The 18948-nt window shown below is 41.5% G+C and overlaps 3 protein-coding genes across 6 annotated transcripts; all 3 read right to left on the bottom strand.

Annotated features, from left to right (window-relative positions):
* Window positions 1–20: 20 nt before the first annotated feature.
* Window positions 21–10031, bottom strand: LOC139609400 (ETS translocation variant 5-like). Of its 4 annotated transcripts, none has more exons than XM_071463898.1 (13): window positions 9874–10031; window positions 8124–8189; window positions 7952–8036; window positions 7711–7758; window positions 7378–7428; window positions 5758–5866; window positions 5384–5647; window positions 5017–5294; window positions 4723–4788; window positions 4556–4624; window positions 4293–4444; window positions 3610–3717; window positions 21–1739 (listed from the first exon to the last, which is right to left on the bottom strand). In XM_071463898.1, exons 2-13 carry the CDS (start codon window positions 8169–8171, stop codon window positions 1506–1508), a joined length of 1512 nt encoding a protein of 503 aa, XP_071319999.1. In that variant the 5' UTR covers window positions 8172–8189; window positions 9874–10031; the 3' UTR covers window positions 21–1505. The 4 variants fall into 4 exon arrangements, with proteins under 4 accessions (XP_071319999.1, XP_071320000.1, XP_071319997.1 ...); XM_071463899.1 differs by having other exon boundaries at window positions 3616–3717; window positions 9874–10030; XM_071463896.1 differs by lacking the exon at window positions 9874–10031 and adding an exon at window positions 8748–9015.
* Window positions 10032–12978: 2947 nt separating this feature from the next.
* Window positions 12979–14270, bottom strand: LOC139609431 (gamma-crystallin M2-like). Its single transcript, XM_071463988.1, has 2 exons — window positions 13561–14270; window positions 12979–13395 (listed from the first exon to the last, which is right to left on the bottom strand). The coding sequence occupies exons 1-2, from the start codon at window positions 13951–13953 to the stop codon at window positions 13123–13125; spliced, it is 666 nt and encodes a 221-aa protein (XP_071320089.1). The 5' UTR covers window positions 13954–14270; the 3' UTR covers window positions 12979–13122.
* A 1265-nt stretch (window positions 14271–15535) lies between these two features.
* LOC139609435 (gamma-crystallin M2-like) lies at window positions 15536–18838 on the bottom strand. The gene is made up of 3 exons (XM_071463993.1): window positions 17538–18838; window positions 17186–17428; window positions 15536–16532 (listed from the first exon to the last, which is right to left on the bottom strand). The coding sequence occupies exons 1-3, from the start codon at window positions 17544–17546 to the stop codon at window positions 16257–16259; spliced, it is 528 nt and encodes a 175-aa protein (XP_071320094.1). The 5' UTR covers window positions 17547–18838; the 3' UTR covers window positions 15536–16256.
* Between the last annotated feature and the right edge of the window lie 110 nt (window positions 18839–18948).

The following is an 18948-nucleotide window of genomic DNA, read 5'->3' as shown; positions in this document are numbered from 1 at the left end:
TTTACAATGAAGTGACAGAAAAGAGTAAAATAGTTTATTGTATCAGTAAAGATCAACGTAAGGCACACGTACAGTATCTGAGGGTAGACTCACACCAGTGTCAGTATCTTTCTCAAGCTTTCATCATACACAACCTCCCCCATTTATACCACCATGTGATCATACAGCTAAATACACCATTACGTCCATTTTCTATCTGCAGGACTCAAAGGGTACTAGTCATTCCAGCTTGGAGAGGCTGAAATAGATGCAACATATTAGCAAGCTAAACTCTGCAGCTCATCGTACAATGTCAAGCCAACGGAGCCTTTAGCAAAAATATATTCATATACAATTATACACCTTTTCTACGCACTGAAGCAAATCAACTATACAAAATGCAGAAAACTATCCGGGCACAATGAATAGTGAGTCGTTTGTAAGAAAGTCCATGTTCAATATTAGCATCAGAGTGGCAGTATTACGGAATCAAAAATAGTAGCAGTACCTTTGTCATAAAACAGTTATAGGAAAAAACTTACAAGTCCATATAATGCCAAAAATATTAGCTTTGAAAACAAGAAAACGTACACAAAAGATATTTCCATCAATATACATGTTTATAGGAGGACTACAACTTGTGTCCCTTTCAAGCAATATAAGGTTCATCCATAAAACATGATTGGTCAATTAGTAAAGGAGTGCCATGGCTTCTAGATACTTTTTGGTTGAAATACAGATCCCAGAGTTCACGTACGCAAGGACTACAGCAACGGCCATGCTACAGAATAACCCGAGCTTAAGGGTCACAAAAGTAGTAATAGTAGATTCTTGAGAATAAAACTGGAATATTTGAAGAGAAAACTCAGAATTAATAAGAGTGTAAAGCCATAACTTGGAGAACAGGTTTTGAGCATAGTGGCAAATTGATGAGAAAAAATAAATCTATTTTACTGAAAAAAAAACTTTCACTTTTATGACAAAATCATAATAGTAGTCTGGTAGCTTGTGTGCCAGATTTGAACTTTTTTCATCTAATATTCGTTTTCTCCTGTCATTTGACTTTACTTGAAAGTTTACAACTTTATCTCAGAATATTAACTTGTAATATGTATAATGCCTTTTGTTAATAACGAGTTTTCTTGTAAATTTAAGCCTTTGTTTTTTATCCTCACAATATTACAAATGTTATGTCGTAAAAATTTCATTTTTTTTTTTGCTAGCAGTGGCCCAAAACCCACCATAACAAATGAAGACAAATCAGATTTGTACACAGATTTTCATTTTTGCTATGGAGTGAGTTTAAATAAACAGCGCCAGAGATTCTAATCTCTCATTTTGCAAACGAAACTTTTGGCAAAAAACAGACACTTTCAGTAAAAAAACGATCTGATAAGGTAATCTTTCTGTGACATACATAATGTAGGTGTACATTTTGAAAAATCACAAAACACTGCTCAGTAATTTCAAGGTCCTCCTGTTTAAAATATCTTGTGTTCCCTCCTTCAGCTTCCAGGCTGTTAAGTCTAGTATGGGTAGCTATCAGGAAAAGTCAGTCCATGGCTACCCTGCTCACCTCCGTCAGCCAGGTAGGGACCCTCCTCCTCGTAGCTGGGCAGAGGGAGGCCGTCCTCCTCGCTGGGAGGCGGGATGGCATCTGGGTCAGCTTTCAGGCTCGGCCTCTGGTTGTCTGGGAAAGCCATGGAGAAAAGGGCCTCAGAGTTGCATACAAACTTGTAGACGTACCTTTCCCCAGCCACCTGCAGGAGGAACCAATCAGAGGAGAGACAAATTAATGGCATTCATCGGACAGTTATTATTTTGTGACTTGTTTAGACGTTATAAATTCAGTTTTTTTTTTTTTAAATCACTGAAGGAGTCTTTAAACATGAACACAGTGTAATTCCACTAATTACTGTCAGAGTTTTGCAGCATTTTGCAAGGCAACGCGTCTCCCAGTACCAGTGGTGCTGGGAACCCTATTGTAATTGTTCAGATTTTTTAATTTTTCTGCCACTTAAAGTGGTAGCACAGACAAAACCGTTAGAGGTAGGGCAGTGCTTTTCACAGGGAGGGTACAGGGGCTGGCACTTAACCCAGACTTGACATCTCTGCTATTGATTTTAAAATAGTTTCAATTTGTAAAAATAAATAAATATAAATAAACAAGACGTGATAAATAAAAAAGACGTGTCTTCTTATATACAGTCTGTGTGTACCAGACTAATGCAGGGCCGGGCCGGGGCTTCAAACCACGGATTTATACAAACGACAACAGCAACAAACAGTGAAGATGATGTTCTGCAGAGTCAGGTGGTGGTAAACCTGCAGTCACTGATCTCGTGGGTAATTCACGTGTAAATCACATTGGAATCAACATTTTAAAAAATCATAACCGGGCAAAAACATTAAGTTGAAATTGTCTTTTAGGCAATTTTAAGATACGGATGCTGCATGTGACAGAATAACTTTATCTGATGAGTTGTAGTTATGTTCACTCTCTGTCATTGAGAAGCAGATTTATTTATACGACATGCCTTCTTTAAAAAACAACCAAAACTGTGCAGGGCTGCAGTGAAGCTTTCATTACTGAGCCCTCTGTCTATTCTCCCCTGTTCTCCACTGCTATGTGCTCCAGTCAGGACTGGGTGGATGTATTATAACATGTCCTGTCCCCTCCGATCCCTGCTGTCAGGAGAAAACACTGATTTATTTGTTTATAGTGGAGGGAATCAATCACCCGTTGATTATTTGACAGTGTCGATTTTTTTCAGTTTTACCACTTTGATCCACCAAAGCGTTTAAAAACAATTACATTCCTGAAAAAAAGTGTAAGAAGTGACGAATAAGTGCGACAATAAAAATCACAAAATCAATGTACCTTGGTTTGTGTAGAAGAAAACTCGCCTTTGTTTGTTTATTCACTTTTCACACTAACTGTTTCTCGTCCTGACGGCGCTGCAGTAACCTAGCAACCACGCTCGTTCCCGAGACACAGCGGGACCGCGGATAGAGTGCACGTGAGAGAAAAACACCTCAACCCATCTTGTTACCGGATGTTATGCTAACTTCAGGCTGACGTTTGAAACTTGTTGTTGATGTGGTCATATTGTACATGTCATCCCCTGTTGGAGAAGCCCAGTAACAGACTCTTACGTTTATTCTTAGAAATAAAAGGCAAAGGCAAGTGTGACCAAATCTGTAACTGTGCCCTGAGAGAAATCAGAACGGTTCACAGTTTATAGTCAGGAGGTTTTTTCCTGTGGCTCTAAAGCGTCTGAAGTTCAGGTTGAGACTGACAGGAGAAGAGAACATAACCTGATGGAGAGCATTCATTTCAATCCACTAACAGCGACTGATTATACTTGTTGGGATACTCTGAAGGTTCCCACCCGGTAACGGTCCCCCGGAAACGTTCCCCCGGAAACGTTCCCCCGGAAACGTTCCGCGAACGTTCCCCCGGAAACGTTCCGCGAACGTTCCGCGCAGGTTCATCGCGAACGTTTGGGGCAGTTCTAGTTATTATTATTCCTCCCAAAATAAAAAAAGCCGACACCTCCATATATAAGATTACACAGTTTGAAATGCTGAAGTTAGAGTCACGGAGGAGAGAAATGAAACGGGACCTGCCTTTACCTTCTGCATGATGCCCTTCTCGTAGTAGTACCTCAGCGAGCGGCTCAGCTTGTCGTAGTTCATGGCTGGTCGATTCTTCTGAATCCCCCAGAGCCGAGCCACCTGGAGGCAACACAGGACAGGAAACCCTGCATTAAACATCCGGCTAGATTTCAGAAAGTAAAGTTTGTATTTTTTTTTTTTTTTATTATTATTAAACATTGTACATCAGGATGCAAGTAATTTGCATCTCTGATATAATACTAAACTAGAAAGCCTGCAGCTGCAAAAGAATGGATTCCCAGAGTTTATCCCTTTAAATAACCATTTAAATGTCTATTTAATTTTAGAGTTTTCTGTAATGGCCTGGTCCCCTTATACTGATTTTCTTGTTCCATGAATACTTTGTAATTTATTTTGCTCAATTAATAATGACTTCAAATTCAAACTGCATGACCATTTGATATCTTGCTGAATAAAGAAGGTGCAAGCAAGGCTTAATTTATATTTATATATATATATATATATATATATATTTATTTATTTATTTTTTATTTTTTTTATTTTTTTTTTATTTATTTTTTTTCTCTAATTTAGGTTCCTTTTCATCCTTGCTAGGTTGCATCATTCCCTCCACCACGTCCCTCAGAATTTTTATGTTAAGTCTGTTGAACACATCGATGTTGTTGGTGACCGACCTCCTCAGGATCAATCAGTTTAAACTCCATGTTGCGTCCCGTCCACACAATCAGATGTCCGTTAGCTGGGTTGTCAAGCAGAGTGAGCAGAAACTGCCAGAGCTGCAGGGAGCCGCGGCGCTGGTACGGCAAACCCTCCTGCTTCACTTTACCTGCTCAGAGTCAGAGAGGACGCAAATGAGGACATGCCTTTCCATATTTCTATCAGCATCAGTCATTCAAAAATACTAATGCATCTTTTTAAGTTCAAATTCTGCCCATACCTTCCAGTCTTTCTGGTACAACGCAAGCGTCGTCGTAGTACAAATGTGGCTCTCTGTCATGACCAAATCCTGTGAATCCATAATATTAGAAAAGTTAACATTTGTTGTACTTAGAAAATACACAACTTGCAAAGGTTAACAGTCGTTTGAAAGCTAACGCAACTCACCAATATTGTTGCTCTGGTACAAGACTGAAGACTTGCCAAATGATGACGACTGGCAGGTTTGAACTTCTGGAAGAGACAAGACAGTTTGTCCCTCAGAGCTGTGTTTATAATGGTTTTTTATACTGAATTCAAAGCTGTGTGGTTATGCAAATCTTGTCTGTTAGAGACACCAGAGATTTCTCAGAGACGATGTCATATGAACTCTAGTCCATGTCTCTAGATTCTGATACACTCTGCAGACACAGACGCAGACAGCAGGGTGGATGTGGTCCTGTTCGGCAGATAAACACCCACCTGAGTCGAAGCCGAAGTCTCTTGGCTCCTGTTTTATCGTGACATGGTTGAAGGTGCTCTGGGGCTGGGCCAGACCTGGACCAGGTGGCCCTGGATCTGGGTATCGCGGGTCCACCAGCTCCTGTTTGAAACCTCGGGGGCCACGGGGAACCAGGGGCTCTGAGAGGTGGCGCTGGTACAGCGGGCGCCCATCATGGCTCGAGGGGGGGTATAGTGTGTTTGTCGTTTTCTCTGGTGGGAGGAAGGACAAGCAGGGCTCCGACAGCTGCCGCTGGAACCTGAAACATGGAGAAACAGAAGCAGTTTAGGGTTTCAGGTGAAATTAGTTTCCAGCTTACATCATATAAAAATTATAATCAGAGCTCGCCTTTGATCCCTGCTGAAAGCTGCACCGGGACAGCTGAGGGGGGGTCGTGGCAGAGCAAACTGCTGGTTTTGGTTGGTAGGTGGGAGGTTGTGGCGGTGGGAGGGGCTTGGGGCGGGAACGTGGCTTGGGGGGCAGCCGTTGGACAGCTGGGGGGTTGATGGCTGTAGCTGCCTCTGTAAGGGTGGAGGTCCGGCTGGATGGGAGGAGCCACGCTGTGCTGCGGGTGTGGAGGCTGGAGTGAGAGCTGGCTTGTTGTCACAGGCACTGAGGAGAGACGAGACGACAGGAGGGGGTGGGCATGCAAGTGTCGCACCTGAAGCTTTATTGTGACACCTCGAGGTCAGCGTCACCAGCATCATGCATTTATATGGTACCTGTAACTGTAAAGGCACATGTCAGCTTGAGGTCTTCTGCAGGGAGACAGGTCTTTGGACGGCGTGGGCTCTCGCTTCACTTTGCTGACAGGCGGTCCATGAAACATCACTGCAAACACACACACATGAATAATTATCATTTTGTTCTGAAGATGACCTGATGCTGAGGTCCATTATAATAATAGGTACAAACATAGAACTACTGAGAGCTGAACAGGTGGAAAAAAAAAGCCCGGTTCACAGAGAATACCTATCAAATAAACAGGATTTATCACCTCAGTGGGTAAAATTTAAGTCTGACACATGGAAAAAAGATAAGTGGCTTCTGATTTTTATTCATTTTTTTCTTTGTAATAAATATTTTTAGCTACAGAGCAGGATCTACCTTATCTTGTTTTCAGCGATGTGATGGTAAAATAAGGGTTGAACAATGATTTAACACTCTGCAGCCTCTGGTTTGGAGTGTTTGTGTAGAAGAGAGAAAACGTCCTATCTGATCTCAGCCTTCCTGGAATCTGCAGTGACGACACCTCACCGCTAATGTTTCCATCCACAACACAGCCGCTGTCTGATTTATTGTCTGAGCAGAGAGTCATTCTGTGGAGGCAGCTATCAAACAGCAATAAAGGCGTGTAGTACGTGTTTGGCAGCAGCACCGAATGCACCATTTCCTCAGCTCCTGCCTTATCTGTGACATCATTCTTTTTTAAAGATACAGCTAGAGTTGCTTGAAGTCATTTTACAACCCCCCCCCCCCCCTTCATTTCCTGTGCCACGTGACGACCATCATTTAATTGGCGCGGATCCACCGTGGGCGTGTCTGAGGGTCATATACTGTACTGCCAGTCAACGTGAACACTGTAAACACAATTGTGTTTACACCAGTGGCCTTGAGGAGCACATGGATCGTACTCATTCACATTCAGGCCGTTCAGCTGGGGCCGTCTGCTCAAACACCTCTACACTCACTGACAGCTCTTGGTTATTTCACAGACTCAGATTGATTACATGCAAGATATATAAAGATGCATAAAAACACAACAGCAGCCAAGTACTACTTACATATATATAATAGTAATTGAATAGAATAATAGTATAATTCTGCAAACGTATATAATTTTACTTGAGTTTTGAATTTAAGACTTTTACTTGGAATTAAGTATTTTTGTTGTATTTCTACTTCACTAAAAATATAAAAGATGGCACAATATTTTTCATTGTCGTCAAGAAAATCAAAACCAACAGTTTCTTAATTCGTCTCTCAACATGTCATTCATTAAAAAAAGGGCAAAATATTGTTTTTAAATCTCAATTCATCTGTAAAATAGGTTCAGTAATTTCCAAAACAGTTGGTACTTAAAAAGAAGCAAAATACATTTGTTGGGGACTATTTTCAACAGCGCATTAATACACATTTTCCTCTATTTACAGCAGCCGCATATTGTTTGTGGCATTTTACATGTTAGTAGGTTCAGTTCATCATTGGCAGAGTCTGAGCCGTGTATGACTCAGTGCTCCACTGTTCATTAAGAAGTAGAGGATAAATCTGTGTAATTCTACAAAAATGTTCGCTCCCTGTTGTACAAGTCTGTAAATATTAGAGGAGAAGCAGCTACTCACGATTATTGGACTGGAAATCAGGGACAAACTGCTCGTCGTCAGGAACCTGAGCTGTCAGGGGAGAAAGACAGGAAAGTAAAAGACTCTCCTCGGTGGACTCCTGGAGGTGGTGCCTCAAATTTCTCTCCTTCGGGTTGTCACTTCCTGCACTTCCCAGAATACCCTTTGACCTCCCCTGTACAGGGGGCATGCACACTGCTTTCCATCCCGGTAGTGCATTTGGTCACATGTGATATGGTAAACACATTAAACTTGCCAATATTTTCATGCTGGCTGTTAAATGGTGACATTTTCTGACTATATTATTCACTTCATGACGCTCGCAGGTCTCACCTTCTGCAATCCAGATTTCCTGGAGCTGGCTCAGATCTTGAAAAAGCTCTGTGAGACAGTTATGAAATTATATTCAAATGGGTGTTCAATTATTCAACATGTTACACATCAGTATTACGATCTTGGATGAACTCAGTACCCTCAGTCTTTATATAATATCCGTCACTACATTCACAAGGTTTCCACCACTTTATTTGAATATAGTAAACACAGGTTTATATCTGAGACTTCATGAGCCTACCCTCCGTGTCCTGAGCCAGCTCCGTGTCCACAAACTTCCTTTTCCTGTCGCTGAGACATTTCTCTGCTTCTTCTGTGTGACATTTCTGCAAGTTTAAGGACAAAACCGTGCAGTGAACGCAAATGTAAATAATAAATGATCATACAGATTTCATTTAATGCTTCAAACTCACACTCTCGGGGACCACAAAGGGGACCTGTTGGTCATAAAAGCCGTCCATGTTGCAGGAGTCTTCACTCTGGCATGAAGAGGGATGAGAGGACATTCAGTGAACTGGCGGATATGGAGAAATATTTTGAAGCAGTGTAGCTGTAGAGTAGGTGGAGTCATTTCTCTCCCAGCTTAGCAATTAGGTATTTTCTGCCAACACCACCACTCCACCCACACGACGACCCTCTCTTTCATACGTCTTTGTGCTTGTCAAACCCCCATGACCCCCACGGGGGTTTACAGTAGCTGTAAAAGCCTTGTCGTCAACGACAGCGTTATGCAAGCTCCTGGAAATTCAGTCTGACGTGAATCCGAGCTGCAGGAGGAAGGGGTCTTCAAAGCAGCGTGAGATGGCAACGCTAGTCTTTAGGCCATAAACAAAAAGCAGCTGTAGACTCTTTTCCTCCTGCACGGCTGCACTGTGGGGACCTTTATGTGTGAATTACAGATGCTGGTAGGGATGCAGACATGAAAGATATCGAGCTTATCACCTACATCTGGGCAAGAAAGCAAATAATTCCCCAAATGCCAAACTATTCCTGTGAATCATGCAAATCGCAAAAGAATGCTGGCAAAGTCTGGGAACCTTGTTTTGTCTGCACAGTCTCCTGAACAGGGCAGGACTCTCTTTCATCTGGACGCAGTGGTGGGAACCACACAGCAGCTTCCATCCACTTTCAGGGTTTTCTGTTTTTGTTTCCTCCTTCAGAAAGGAGCATATTAATATTTCAGTAAGATTTTTGTTTTTGTTTTTTTCAAATGAGTAAATATCACATAAAAGCATCTTCCATAGTAAAGTTAGACAACCACAGTTTTGAGATACGTGCTTGAGATGGGTTATGTATTTATTTTTGTTTTTTACATGTCACATAACTTTACAAGTCTTCTATTAATATAGGTGAAGGGTCAGATTTTGGGAATAATATATAGTCTGTTAGGTTACTACTGATTTTAAAAGCCCCCCCTCACTTATTAAAACCCATGAAAACACGTTTTGTAAAGTTCATCCAGTTCAGATCAGCATGCGGGTAAAAGTACACAGAGCCGACTCTCCCATGAGATGGAAGCTGCATACCTTCACCTCATAATTATAAGACAGCTCTCTCATAATTACAGCATGTGGAAGTTATAATTATGAGTAAATTACCCCCCCCCCCCCCCCAACAACTGCTTTTGTTTGAGTAAATCGTGAAAAGTTGCATTTGAAGTTTGGTTCATTTGCTGTAAGGACACAAACATAAACCTGTAAACATTAAAGCGGAGGATTTGTGAATGGAGTTTGGCGTGACGCACAAGGAGCGTCCAGCGGGACCTCCCTGTTTTTTTCTGAATGAAGTGAAACTTGATCCTGTCGGGGGGGGGGGGGGGGGGGGCACAGAGCACAGAGAAAGGTCCACGATGCAAACGGGCCGTGAAGACAGCTGCTGCAAGCGGAAATGCCGCTCTGCAGAGCTGACAGACCGGGGGGGGGCGGCGGTGGGGGGGTGGGGTGGGGGGGTGGGGTGGGGGTGGGGGGGGGGGGGGGTGGACGCAATGTTGCCTTTGATTTTCAGAAAATGGCGTTCGCCTCTTAACCCATATCTGTGCCAGCAAGAAACCGCGACGCTGCAGTCAGCGTGGATGTGACCCAACAGAGCAAAGCAGGCCCACACACACACACACACACACACACACACACACACACACACACGGAGTAAAAACGCAGGACTCACTTGAGCAGTGAAGTTTCTTGGCGGTGTGAAATAAGCTCGACGTGGATTTCCTCCCCTACATCCCCTGCAGCTCCTTCACCAAAAACACTCACACAGTGGATTTTTCTCAATGAAGAGCTCCGATCGCCGGAGCCAATGCGAGCCCTATGCTGGCCTCCCATTGGCTGGAACACAACGTCAGTCAAAGTTCGAGCCAATCGTCGTCCAGGCTGCTCTGACGTCAGTTTCTTGTGTTTTTTTTTTTTTTATGAATGGCTGCGTTTCATTCATGGAACCACAGCTCTCTTAAAGGGCCACGGCTGCCATTCCACTGAATAAGTATGTACAGAGGTGAACACATAAATGAATGCAAGATAACTAAAGGAGCTATTGCACAAACAGAATACTTAATTACAATAATAATTGAAAATGTGTAGCTAAGTGGTTAGTATTTGCAATAATTACAGAATTAAAATTCAAGAAGTACATGCATACAACAAGATTCCCCTTATAAATGTAGAATATTGGAAAGGTTCTTTCGGGACACATTTGTTTAGGTGTAGGAGCAACACACGTCGCCATTCTGTAACTGTTACATGTTTGACAGATTTAATCCAGCATCACACATGACTGCGTTCATCTCAGTGGGTGGCAGAACAGTTTTCCCCTCCTTTTAATTCCCCCTTTGGTCTCTTTCCACTTCATTACCAGTCGCTGCAAAGAGATATCACCTGATTATGAGTAAATCTGGAGCGCAGTGCTTTTAGAAGTCGGCACTGAGGCTTTCATACTGTGCCTCTTTCAAAACTCACACTTCTAGACAGCGGATGGAAATCTACAGCATAAAAACAACTTTGGCCCAAAAGTGGACACAAGAAAACCACAGGTTCAACATTCAATATACAATATACAATGTAGTGTATCTTATTATAAGATTGTTATTTCAGAGTATCATAAAAATCATGGCATGGGAATACACTGGATATTACTGTAGTATTTAAAACACCCTCAACCTCTAATGCAGTTATTGTATTTTTAATACATGTTCAATCTGCATTTCATTTCAGTCTCATTAATGCTCGTCTTTGTCAAAATTATGCAAATTATTGCAACATTCTGGCCTCTGTAAGGGATATCTTGGCACAGGAAACCATAGTCACACATTATGACTTCAGACTGAACGACCTGTTCAGGTGGATGTTTTTTTCTTTTTTTTTTTGAATGGTGCACTGATTGTTCGTGCTCCACTTAGAAACTGCAGGATCAGCATCAGGAGAGGCCAGAACAGATCTGTACGTGAGATAAAAATTCCAGTTCATACATCAGCTGAGCTCAGCGCCTCTGTTACTGATTTGCAACGTCTCCTGTTTACTCCGCCATCACGCGTCTTGTACTGTGTACATATCATAATCACTGATTTTTATTCTTCCGTTTTGGAAGATCAACATGCATGATATCAGCTAGCACATCCTGCGACAGGAAATTAAACATTGCAGTCTTACACTTTCTTATCAAATGTGTCCACAGGCTGTGTTTATGATGTTTTTTTTCTTCTGCTCTCTACTCTAGTCCTGTGAGCTTGTTTCTCTGCATCTTTTTATGGTTTTACTTTGCTGACTTTCTGAAATTGAAATACTAAATATGATGTGTGTTATCTTTTGTTTTGGGGTTGGGGTTTAACAATTATTTATGGCATTTCATAAAGTTTACAGCACATGGTGTGAACAAGTGATAAAGGAGAGGAAGAAAAGGAAGAGTAAATGCATAAGACAGGGGAAAGTATATTTTTATATGACATATTATCTAGTGATTATGAAAGAAAGAAAGTTTATGACCCAAAGACTAAAATCTAAGGAACAGTTTTGACCAGAAAAATGACTCTAGTCGTGATGTTTAACGATTAATAGAGAATATATGATAAATGTAACTTTCTAAGTTACTGTAAGATTGTAATTTAACAAACATTATTTTGACTCACTTAGTCATGACATTGAATGTCAACACAAAGTCATGATAACATGGATCATGAAGTTGATATAAACCGATACTGTGAGAAACATATTTAATTCCCAACTTGTTATTACCTCTGCCACAGAGCTTATGTCTTTACCTGTCTTTTTATTTGACAGCAGGATTACGCAAAAAGCACTGAACTGACTTGCACAGAAACCTGCATGGGCCAGGGAAGAACACATTAGATTCTGGGCCAGATCCAGATCATTTATCATTTGAATTTATTTTTTTCTCTCTCTGAAATCTGATGTGTGTTGTTTGACGCTGGCCTTGCTCGAGGTCTTTACTCTCTCTGCACAGTTGCAGACTATTTATCAGCTTCCTGGTTGTTCATCAGAGCAGGAAAGCTGGCGTCCTGACCTGTCCTGTGTAATGCAGCTCTTGCACCACTGGGTGGCACTTATACCAACATACTTCACATCCTGATGGCTGGGTGACCCCTGCACTCATGGAAATATCATTTGCACTGAAGAAAGAAAACATCTCACAATTCTTTGCTCAGATATTATATGTTCCCTCCACACTTTGTGACCTTTTGAATATCTGAATGGCAGCTGTGCAATGACTAGTTTCTACTTATACTCCATATACTACTTTCTAATAAGGTACACATTATGAGTAATATACTAATCCTTTAATACTATTAGTTGGAAAATCTCTGGTTGGTGAGTAATTAATATTCAAGTTGCTTACAAAAGGTAATAAATGCCACTTTCTGATAATCAGCAACTATAACTATCTGCAACTGTAAATGTTAATAATTTATGAATAATAAGGGTCACAGCTGTCAAACACACTGTATATTTTCATGTTGTTGTGTGGACTGTGGATATTGCTGAACTGCTCGGCTGTATTTCTGCACAGGCTGCCACCTAAGAACAATGGCTGCTGACGTGGGTGCATGTTGGTGAATCCTCCTGAACCATCAGTGGGTTTCCGCAGACTTTTTGTTCTGAACCTTACCATCACAGATCAGATGTTAGCCCCCCCCCCCAGCTCAGTTAATATAACCATCTTCTTGACCAGTAATTTGGTGCAAACCAGGTCTTCTACAAATGGCCTAGTTTTCCACACATGGTCAAATAGCTACTATAGGATGAATTATTTGTTCTTATTTCATCATTTGTTTTGTAATCTCATGAAATGAAATCACACCCATACAGCTGCAGTGTATCTGCTTTTATTTGCAGGTGAGTTCAGTTTCTGGAGGATGAGTGGAAGAAGATGGTTTGGTGTAAAGTGTGGTCTCAAGTGCGTCTAATAGTCCATGACTCGTCTGATGGAGCCCACAGATGGGTGAAGGGCCCCCCATTCTGCGTGTCGTCTGTATTCACCCTTTTCCAGCAGGTACTGGCGCCCCCTGTAGTTTGGATGCTCGTAAAAGACCCAGACGCCGTCCTGGACGTGAGCTGAGTGGATGTCGCGGTAGCGCCAGCGGTCCAGCAGGTTGGGTACGTCTTCGCTAAACTCCATCATCTGGCCGCTGAAATCTGGACGTTCGTAGATGCGAATCCTGTGCCTGCTGGAGGGCTTGAACATATAAAGACATACGTGTTAACTAGTGAGTTTGAGCCTCTGTCAGGTAGATTTTGTTACCTTTGGACAAAGCCTATTTCAATTTGTATTGTAGCCAGTGAGGTTATGTTAACTTGAACCAGGCTGCACTAACACATCAGGCTATTTTCCAGGACTTACATATCTGAGAAGGCGACAGGAGCGGATGGTGTCATTGAAGCCGTTCCAGCTCTGGTAGTTGGGGTACTCTCCTCTCATGATGACATACTGGTAGCCCATGTATTGAGGCCTTTCATAGATGACCCAGGCCCCGCTCTCCACCCGGATGGAGTTACAGCGGCTGAAGTGGGAGCTGAGCTCAGGACAGTCACTGCTGCATTCGTAGTAACGGCCCTGGAAGTTCTTGTCTTCATAGAAGAAGATCTGCAAGCAGGAGTCTATGTAAGAAGCTCTCTGGGCTAAAGTGCTGCTGATATTTGCTTCTGTTACAGCTGATCTACTAGTAACACTACCACCACAGATGGTGGGGTTGGACTCATTTTGGAAAAGAAATACATCAAAAACATTTTGCATGAAATTTCAGATGGTTTCTCAAGAACACATCGTTGCTATGTTTACATAGAAATGATCTGAAATGTTTTTCGTTAAATAAGCCAAATCTCTCTGAAAAGTCACTGACTAATGTTGCTCCATATCTGCTTGATGCAGAAATGCAAAACTTTATGAGGTGATAATATGTCAAGTGTTGTGGTTTGTATGTTGCAACGACCCCAAGTGGCCAAACCCCCCCCCCCAAAACAACTATTGCAGCTTTAAGGTTTTTGTCAGGGTTTCATTGGCTTTACTACAGGTAAATCTATAACTATGGAAATAAATCTGAATTTCTTGGGAGATAAGGTAAGAAATAATTTGACCAGCTTTTCACAGGATCATTACATATCATGACTAGAAGAAAAAAAAACAAACCAAAAAACCATGAACAGCAGCTCACAGGTATATGCAGAATTACAGTACTCACCTTCCCCGTGCGCTCCATAGTCACCTTATGCTTCTCTTTACCCAATCAAATTAAAACCACTCATTAACACCGCATCACTGATGGCCCACTTTTATATGAGCGCTGATGAATTGCATTGCCAGGAGAACCATTGTCATTCAAATGAGCTCTCCATTAACTTTGGCACATTAGCTGATGCTGCAATTGTTTTAGTACGTGGCCTTTATAAGTGTCGATGCAGAAATTTGGACTGAATGCCGTTTAACTCTGGAAAAAGATTCGCTCAAGATTATTGCATTGAATTATTTTATCTGTTATGTTTCTGTGAATTGATTTTTCATTCTCGCCTTTGCTGTTAGAAATTGGTGTTGTGCTACAATGAATATGTGGCACTAAATAAACAAACATACCTTCTCCATAGTTAATATCAATAGGTTTGGTATGTTAGATAAAACTTTAAAGCAGCCACCTCCAATATTCTCTTTATACAAATCAAGAACAATAAAACTAAGCACATGGCTTGTTTTCAGTGATCTGGATTATTCAATCAGCAATTCAAATATTTATCCAGGCTTATCACATTGTTCTGATGCAGTCAATCCTGTTTCCCTAAACAATGCAAATGCAAAGTGCAAAGCGTCCCAAAGCCACTGGATGCAGCAGAGCGTGCTGACAAAAACAGGGGCACTGCAGGACATTTGATTTAATATGAAACGCTTTGAGCTGAGTCAGTGACACAGCGGGAAGGCAGGAAGGCACTAGAGACTTTACAGGAGACACCGAATCGTGATTTTACACGCTGCATAACTAATTCATATTGAACAAGGTGCTTTCTTACGCTTGGTAACTCAAGTTCCACTTGTCACTGCTAGGCTGGGCGAACTCCATCTGCTGACGAGGACCGTGCGATGCCAGATAAAGCAACAAGTCCTCTAAATTAAACAAGATGCATAGTTTGTAGCTGCGCTCCAGGATGACACGTCTGTTTTCTGTTCTCAGCAGGATGGCATCATTTGTCTTTGCCTTCCAAAACCTTTACAAGTCACTGCTGCAAAAATAAAACTCCTCCGAACTGACAGCACTATGGCTAAGGTTTGGTTAGGTTTAGGGAACAATCAGGGTTGACCATTCCCCTCATTTCCTCCCTATGGACAACAGTCATCCTTATATTTTAATGAATGACAGCACACATACAGTACTGTTCTTATGAAAACACAAACAATATCAAGAATTAAGAGGCATTATCTGGCGAAAGTCATTTATACTCAAGTGGTCAAAACAGATTTATTAATCCTTTTCTTAAACAACTGCAATACGTAGCTTCCATCTCCAGACACCGGCTGCTGGAGGATTGTGCGGCTTTTATATGTTTTGAGAATCCACAGGACACATTTTAATTTCTGCTTTAACACTATCATGCATTGCGCAGTAGAGGTCCCACGATTTCTCTGATTCGTCATGAAGTTATACAAATCACTGAAATCAGGTGCAATAGTGTTTGTTTGGAATACAAATCTATGGTTATTTTGTAAGGCTGTCATCCAGAGAGAAAAATTGAATGTGCTATCATGTGATCATGTCACTATCTAGGCCTACTTTTACCTTGTCTGTTACTGTCATTTTAATATTATTACTATTTCATATTTTGAGATAATTATATTGTGATCACAAAAAATGGTTTTCTCAACCAAAGATGCTATAGTCTTCCATATAAGTGGTCCAATAATCCAAAGCAGTGGTCTAGCATGAGATATATTTACAGAAAAACCATCACAACACAGTCAGAGTTTGCTTCTCATTTATTGATTTTGTCGCATCAGTGCAGGCATCTGAAAAGGTCTTTAATCACTTTCTGGTTAAGGCTTCATCTGAGGTAGAGTTAAAACTCTGTGATCCTGCGGAAGGAGCCGACACCAGGCGAGGTCGCCCCCCAGTCACTGTGCTGCCGGTATTCGCCCCGCTCTAGGAGGTACTGGTGCCCCCTGTAGTTGGGGAGGTCGTAGAACACCCAGACGCCATCAGACACCACACAGGAGTAGGCCTCGCGCATCTTGTAGGCGTCGTACACTGAAGGACAGTCGTCCGTGCACTCCACCATCTGCCCTCCAAAGTCCGGCCTCTCGTACAATCTCAGCTTCCACGCACTGCCATAAACCTGAGACACAGGAGAAGAGTTTCCCGAAAATTAACTTGCTGTTTGACATTTTTTACATATAGATATAGATATAGTTCCTGCACCAAATTAAGCTTTTTTTCCTCATACCTCACTTTGTGAAATACAAACCTTTCTCTACAGATAAATGACTAAACACGAGCAGCTGTAAAGGACATTTTCTTGAATAAAATGGAAAAAGAAGACTACAGATCTGATCAGATATTCAGTGATAGATGGCGTTACAGTGGTGCTATGGACACATTTTGATCAGAACCAAAAAAGTGCACCTAGATGTTTTACTGGTTTAATGAGAGGACCCCTTTATTTACATATCTGGCTCTTTGACTCATCAATGCTTTGCTATGTTCCCCATCTCGTTTTCGCCTCCTTTTGAGCTTGTATATTTCCCTTCAACACTTTCTTGGCTCACTTATTAGAAAAGGCTTCAACTTGCAGCCAAATATGCCTTGCTATTGTCTGCTTGTTTAGTCTGCTGGCTTCACACTGTTCACAAAGCTCAGTCCTGTGCCCCTTGTGCATTCCTGTCCTCCTGTCCACTGCACAAACGCATTTTATGATGCCTTTCTATGAACCTAAACTACTCTGTTGTATCTGACATAAATGCCCGAGGAAGCCTGAAGGAGGACTCTTACGTTCTTTATGGCGCGGCAGGACTGGACGCTGTCACTGAAGGCCATCCACTGCTGGTTGTCGGCGTACTCCCCAGGGCTGAGGATGTACTGGAAACCCTTGTAGTTGGGTCTCTCATAGATCACCCACACACCGCTCTCCACCCGGATGGAGTTGCAGCGGTTGAAGTATGTGTGCAGGTCAGCACAGTCGCTGCTGCAGTTGTAGCAGCGGCCTTGGAAATTCTTCTCCTCAAAAAATGTTATCTGTGGGAAAAGGTGGGAAATGTGAGCATTTCCTCAAACTACACATATTAAACATATAAAGGAATAAATGTCTTTAACAGAATGACAGTTGTTATAGCTTTTATCTTACCTTCCCCATTTGGATGCACTGTAAACCTCATTCTTTGCTGCAGCCCCATCAAAGTATTTATCGATAAACAAAATGTGCAGAGTGTGGCAAGTCTTTGATACCCAAATGAGGCAGATTTACATATCAGCAGAATGGCTTGGTGCTGTTTGATTTGCCTTTGTTCCAGTCCAATGATGAGTCTGTATCAAACACATGCTGGAACGGAGAAGGCAGAGTCAGTGTCGGACAGAGATGGAAAGGACTTGACGTGACAAAAAAAAAAAAAAAAATATATATATATATACATCTTATGGTTTCACCTCAGCAAAGGGTGTCCAGAAAGCAGGGGCAATACAAGAAAGAAGACAAGTATAGAGGAAGCAGTTCCCCTGTGGATTTGCCAAAAGCCTATTTGGTCGTTTCAGGAATGGAACAACACAGATGACTGATTGGACAAGCTCCCACAGGACCGTGTCACATACAGACTACACATAGTATTTCACTTTTGCTTCCTGTGCTTTGGCATTTTTTTGTCTCTTTTTAAAAATCATTTTACTGCATCGATAAAGGTCAGTTAAAGAAAGCAAGTAATATTTTAGGGTCATTAGGGTTTTAATGGCTCAACAAAAAAATCATTTTCATTTTCTTATTCTTCGAATAAATGCACAGGACAATTGCAGCGCATGGATTCTGTCTGTTTTCATTGTTTTGTCAAAAGCTGTTTTTGCTTCCTCTGCAGAGTTGATTCCTAGTAACTGAAGCATCTTGACTTGCTTGTAATGGCTAATTAGTCATTTTGATGCTCCAAATCTTGAAGCTTTAATATGCTAATGAATCTGGAAGCAAAGGTACAATGCAACGTAATGTATGCAATGCTGAACATCAAGGTGATATATAATTAAGTGTTTTAAATGGAGAATGAGGTTTTGGACTAGATAGCCTTCTTATTACAGTCATGTCTTTAAAGTAAATAAAACTCTATGAAGGCTAAAAAACCATTATATCCTCCTACTTTTGTTTCATCTTTGGTTTTCAGGTTTGGCATCAGTCTGAAACATTTTCACCATCCACTGCCATTAATGCACAGGTCTGCGTTTTTTTTTTTTTTTTCCTGTTACAGATTCTGTGTACTTCACAGTTTTTTTATGCACCCTCCAGGCCAGTATAGTTTCAGTTTAGTTCAGAGCAATATGAAAATCAACTCACTCAGAGTTTTAATCGGTGACTGTTTTGAAAAGTTGCTGGTATGAAACCTTCCTGTTTACTTATTGTTTGTCTGGGGGGGCTTGATTTTCTAATGGCAAAGCTTTCCATACCTCACTCAAATGCTCAACGTCGGAGCTTCTGTAAGCACACCAGCATGGAGAAAATTTCAAATTCACTTATGGATTACTGCTATCTCAGATTGCAAGTTGTGAATGGCTGCAAAAGT

This window comes from Trachinotus anak, unplaced genomic scaffold (genome assembly GCF_046630095.1).
Source record: "Trachinotus anak isolate AG129_WGS33_773 ecotype Australia unplaced genomic scaffold, CSIRO_AGI_Tana_v1 ptg000026l, whole genome shotgun sequence".
In the NCBI taxonomy this organism is placed as follows: domain Eukaryota; kingdom Metazoa; phylum Chordata; class Actinopteri; order Carangiformes; family Carangidae; genus Trachinotus; species Trachinotus anak.
Note: the sequence above shows the minus strand (reverse complement) of the source record. Positions and strands in the feature narration are given on the sequence as shown.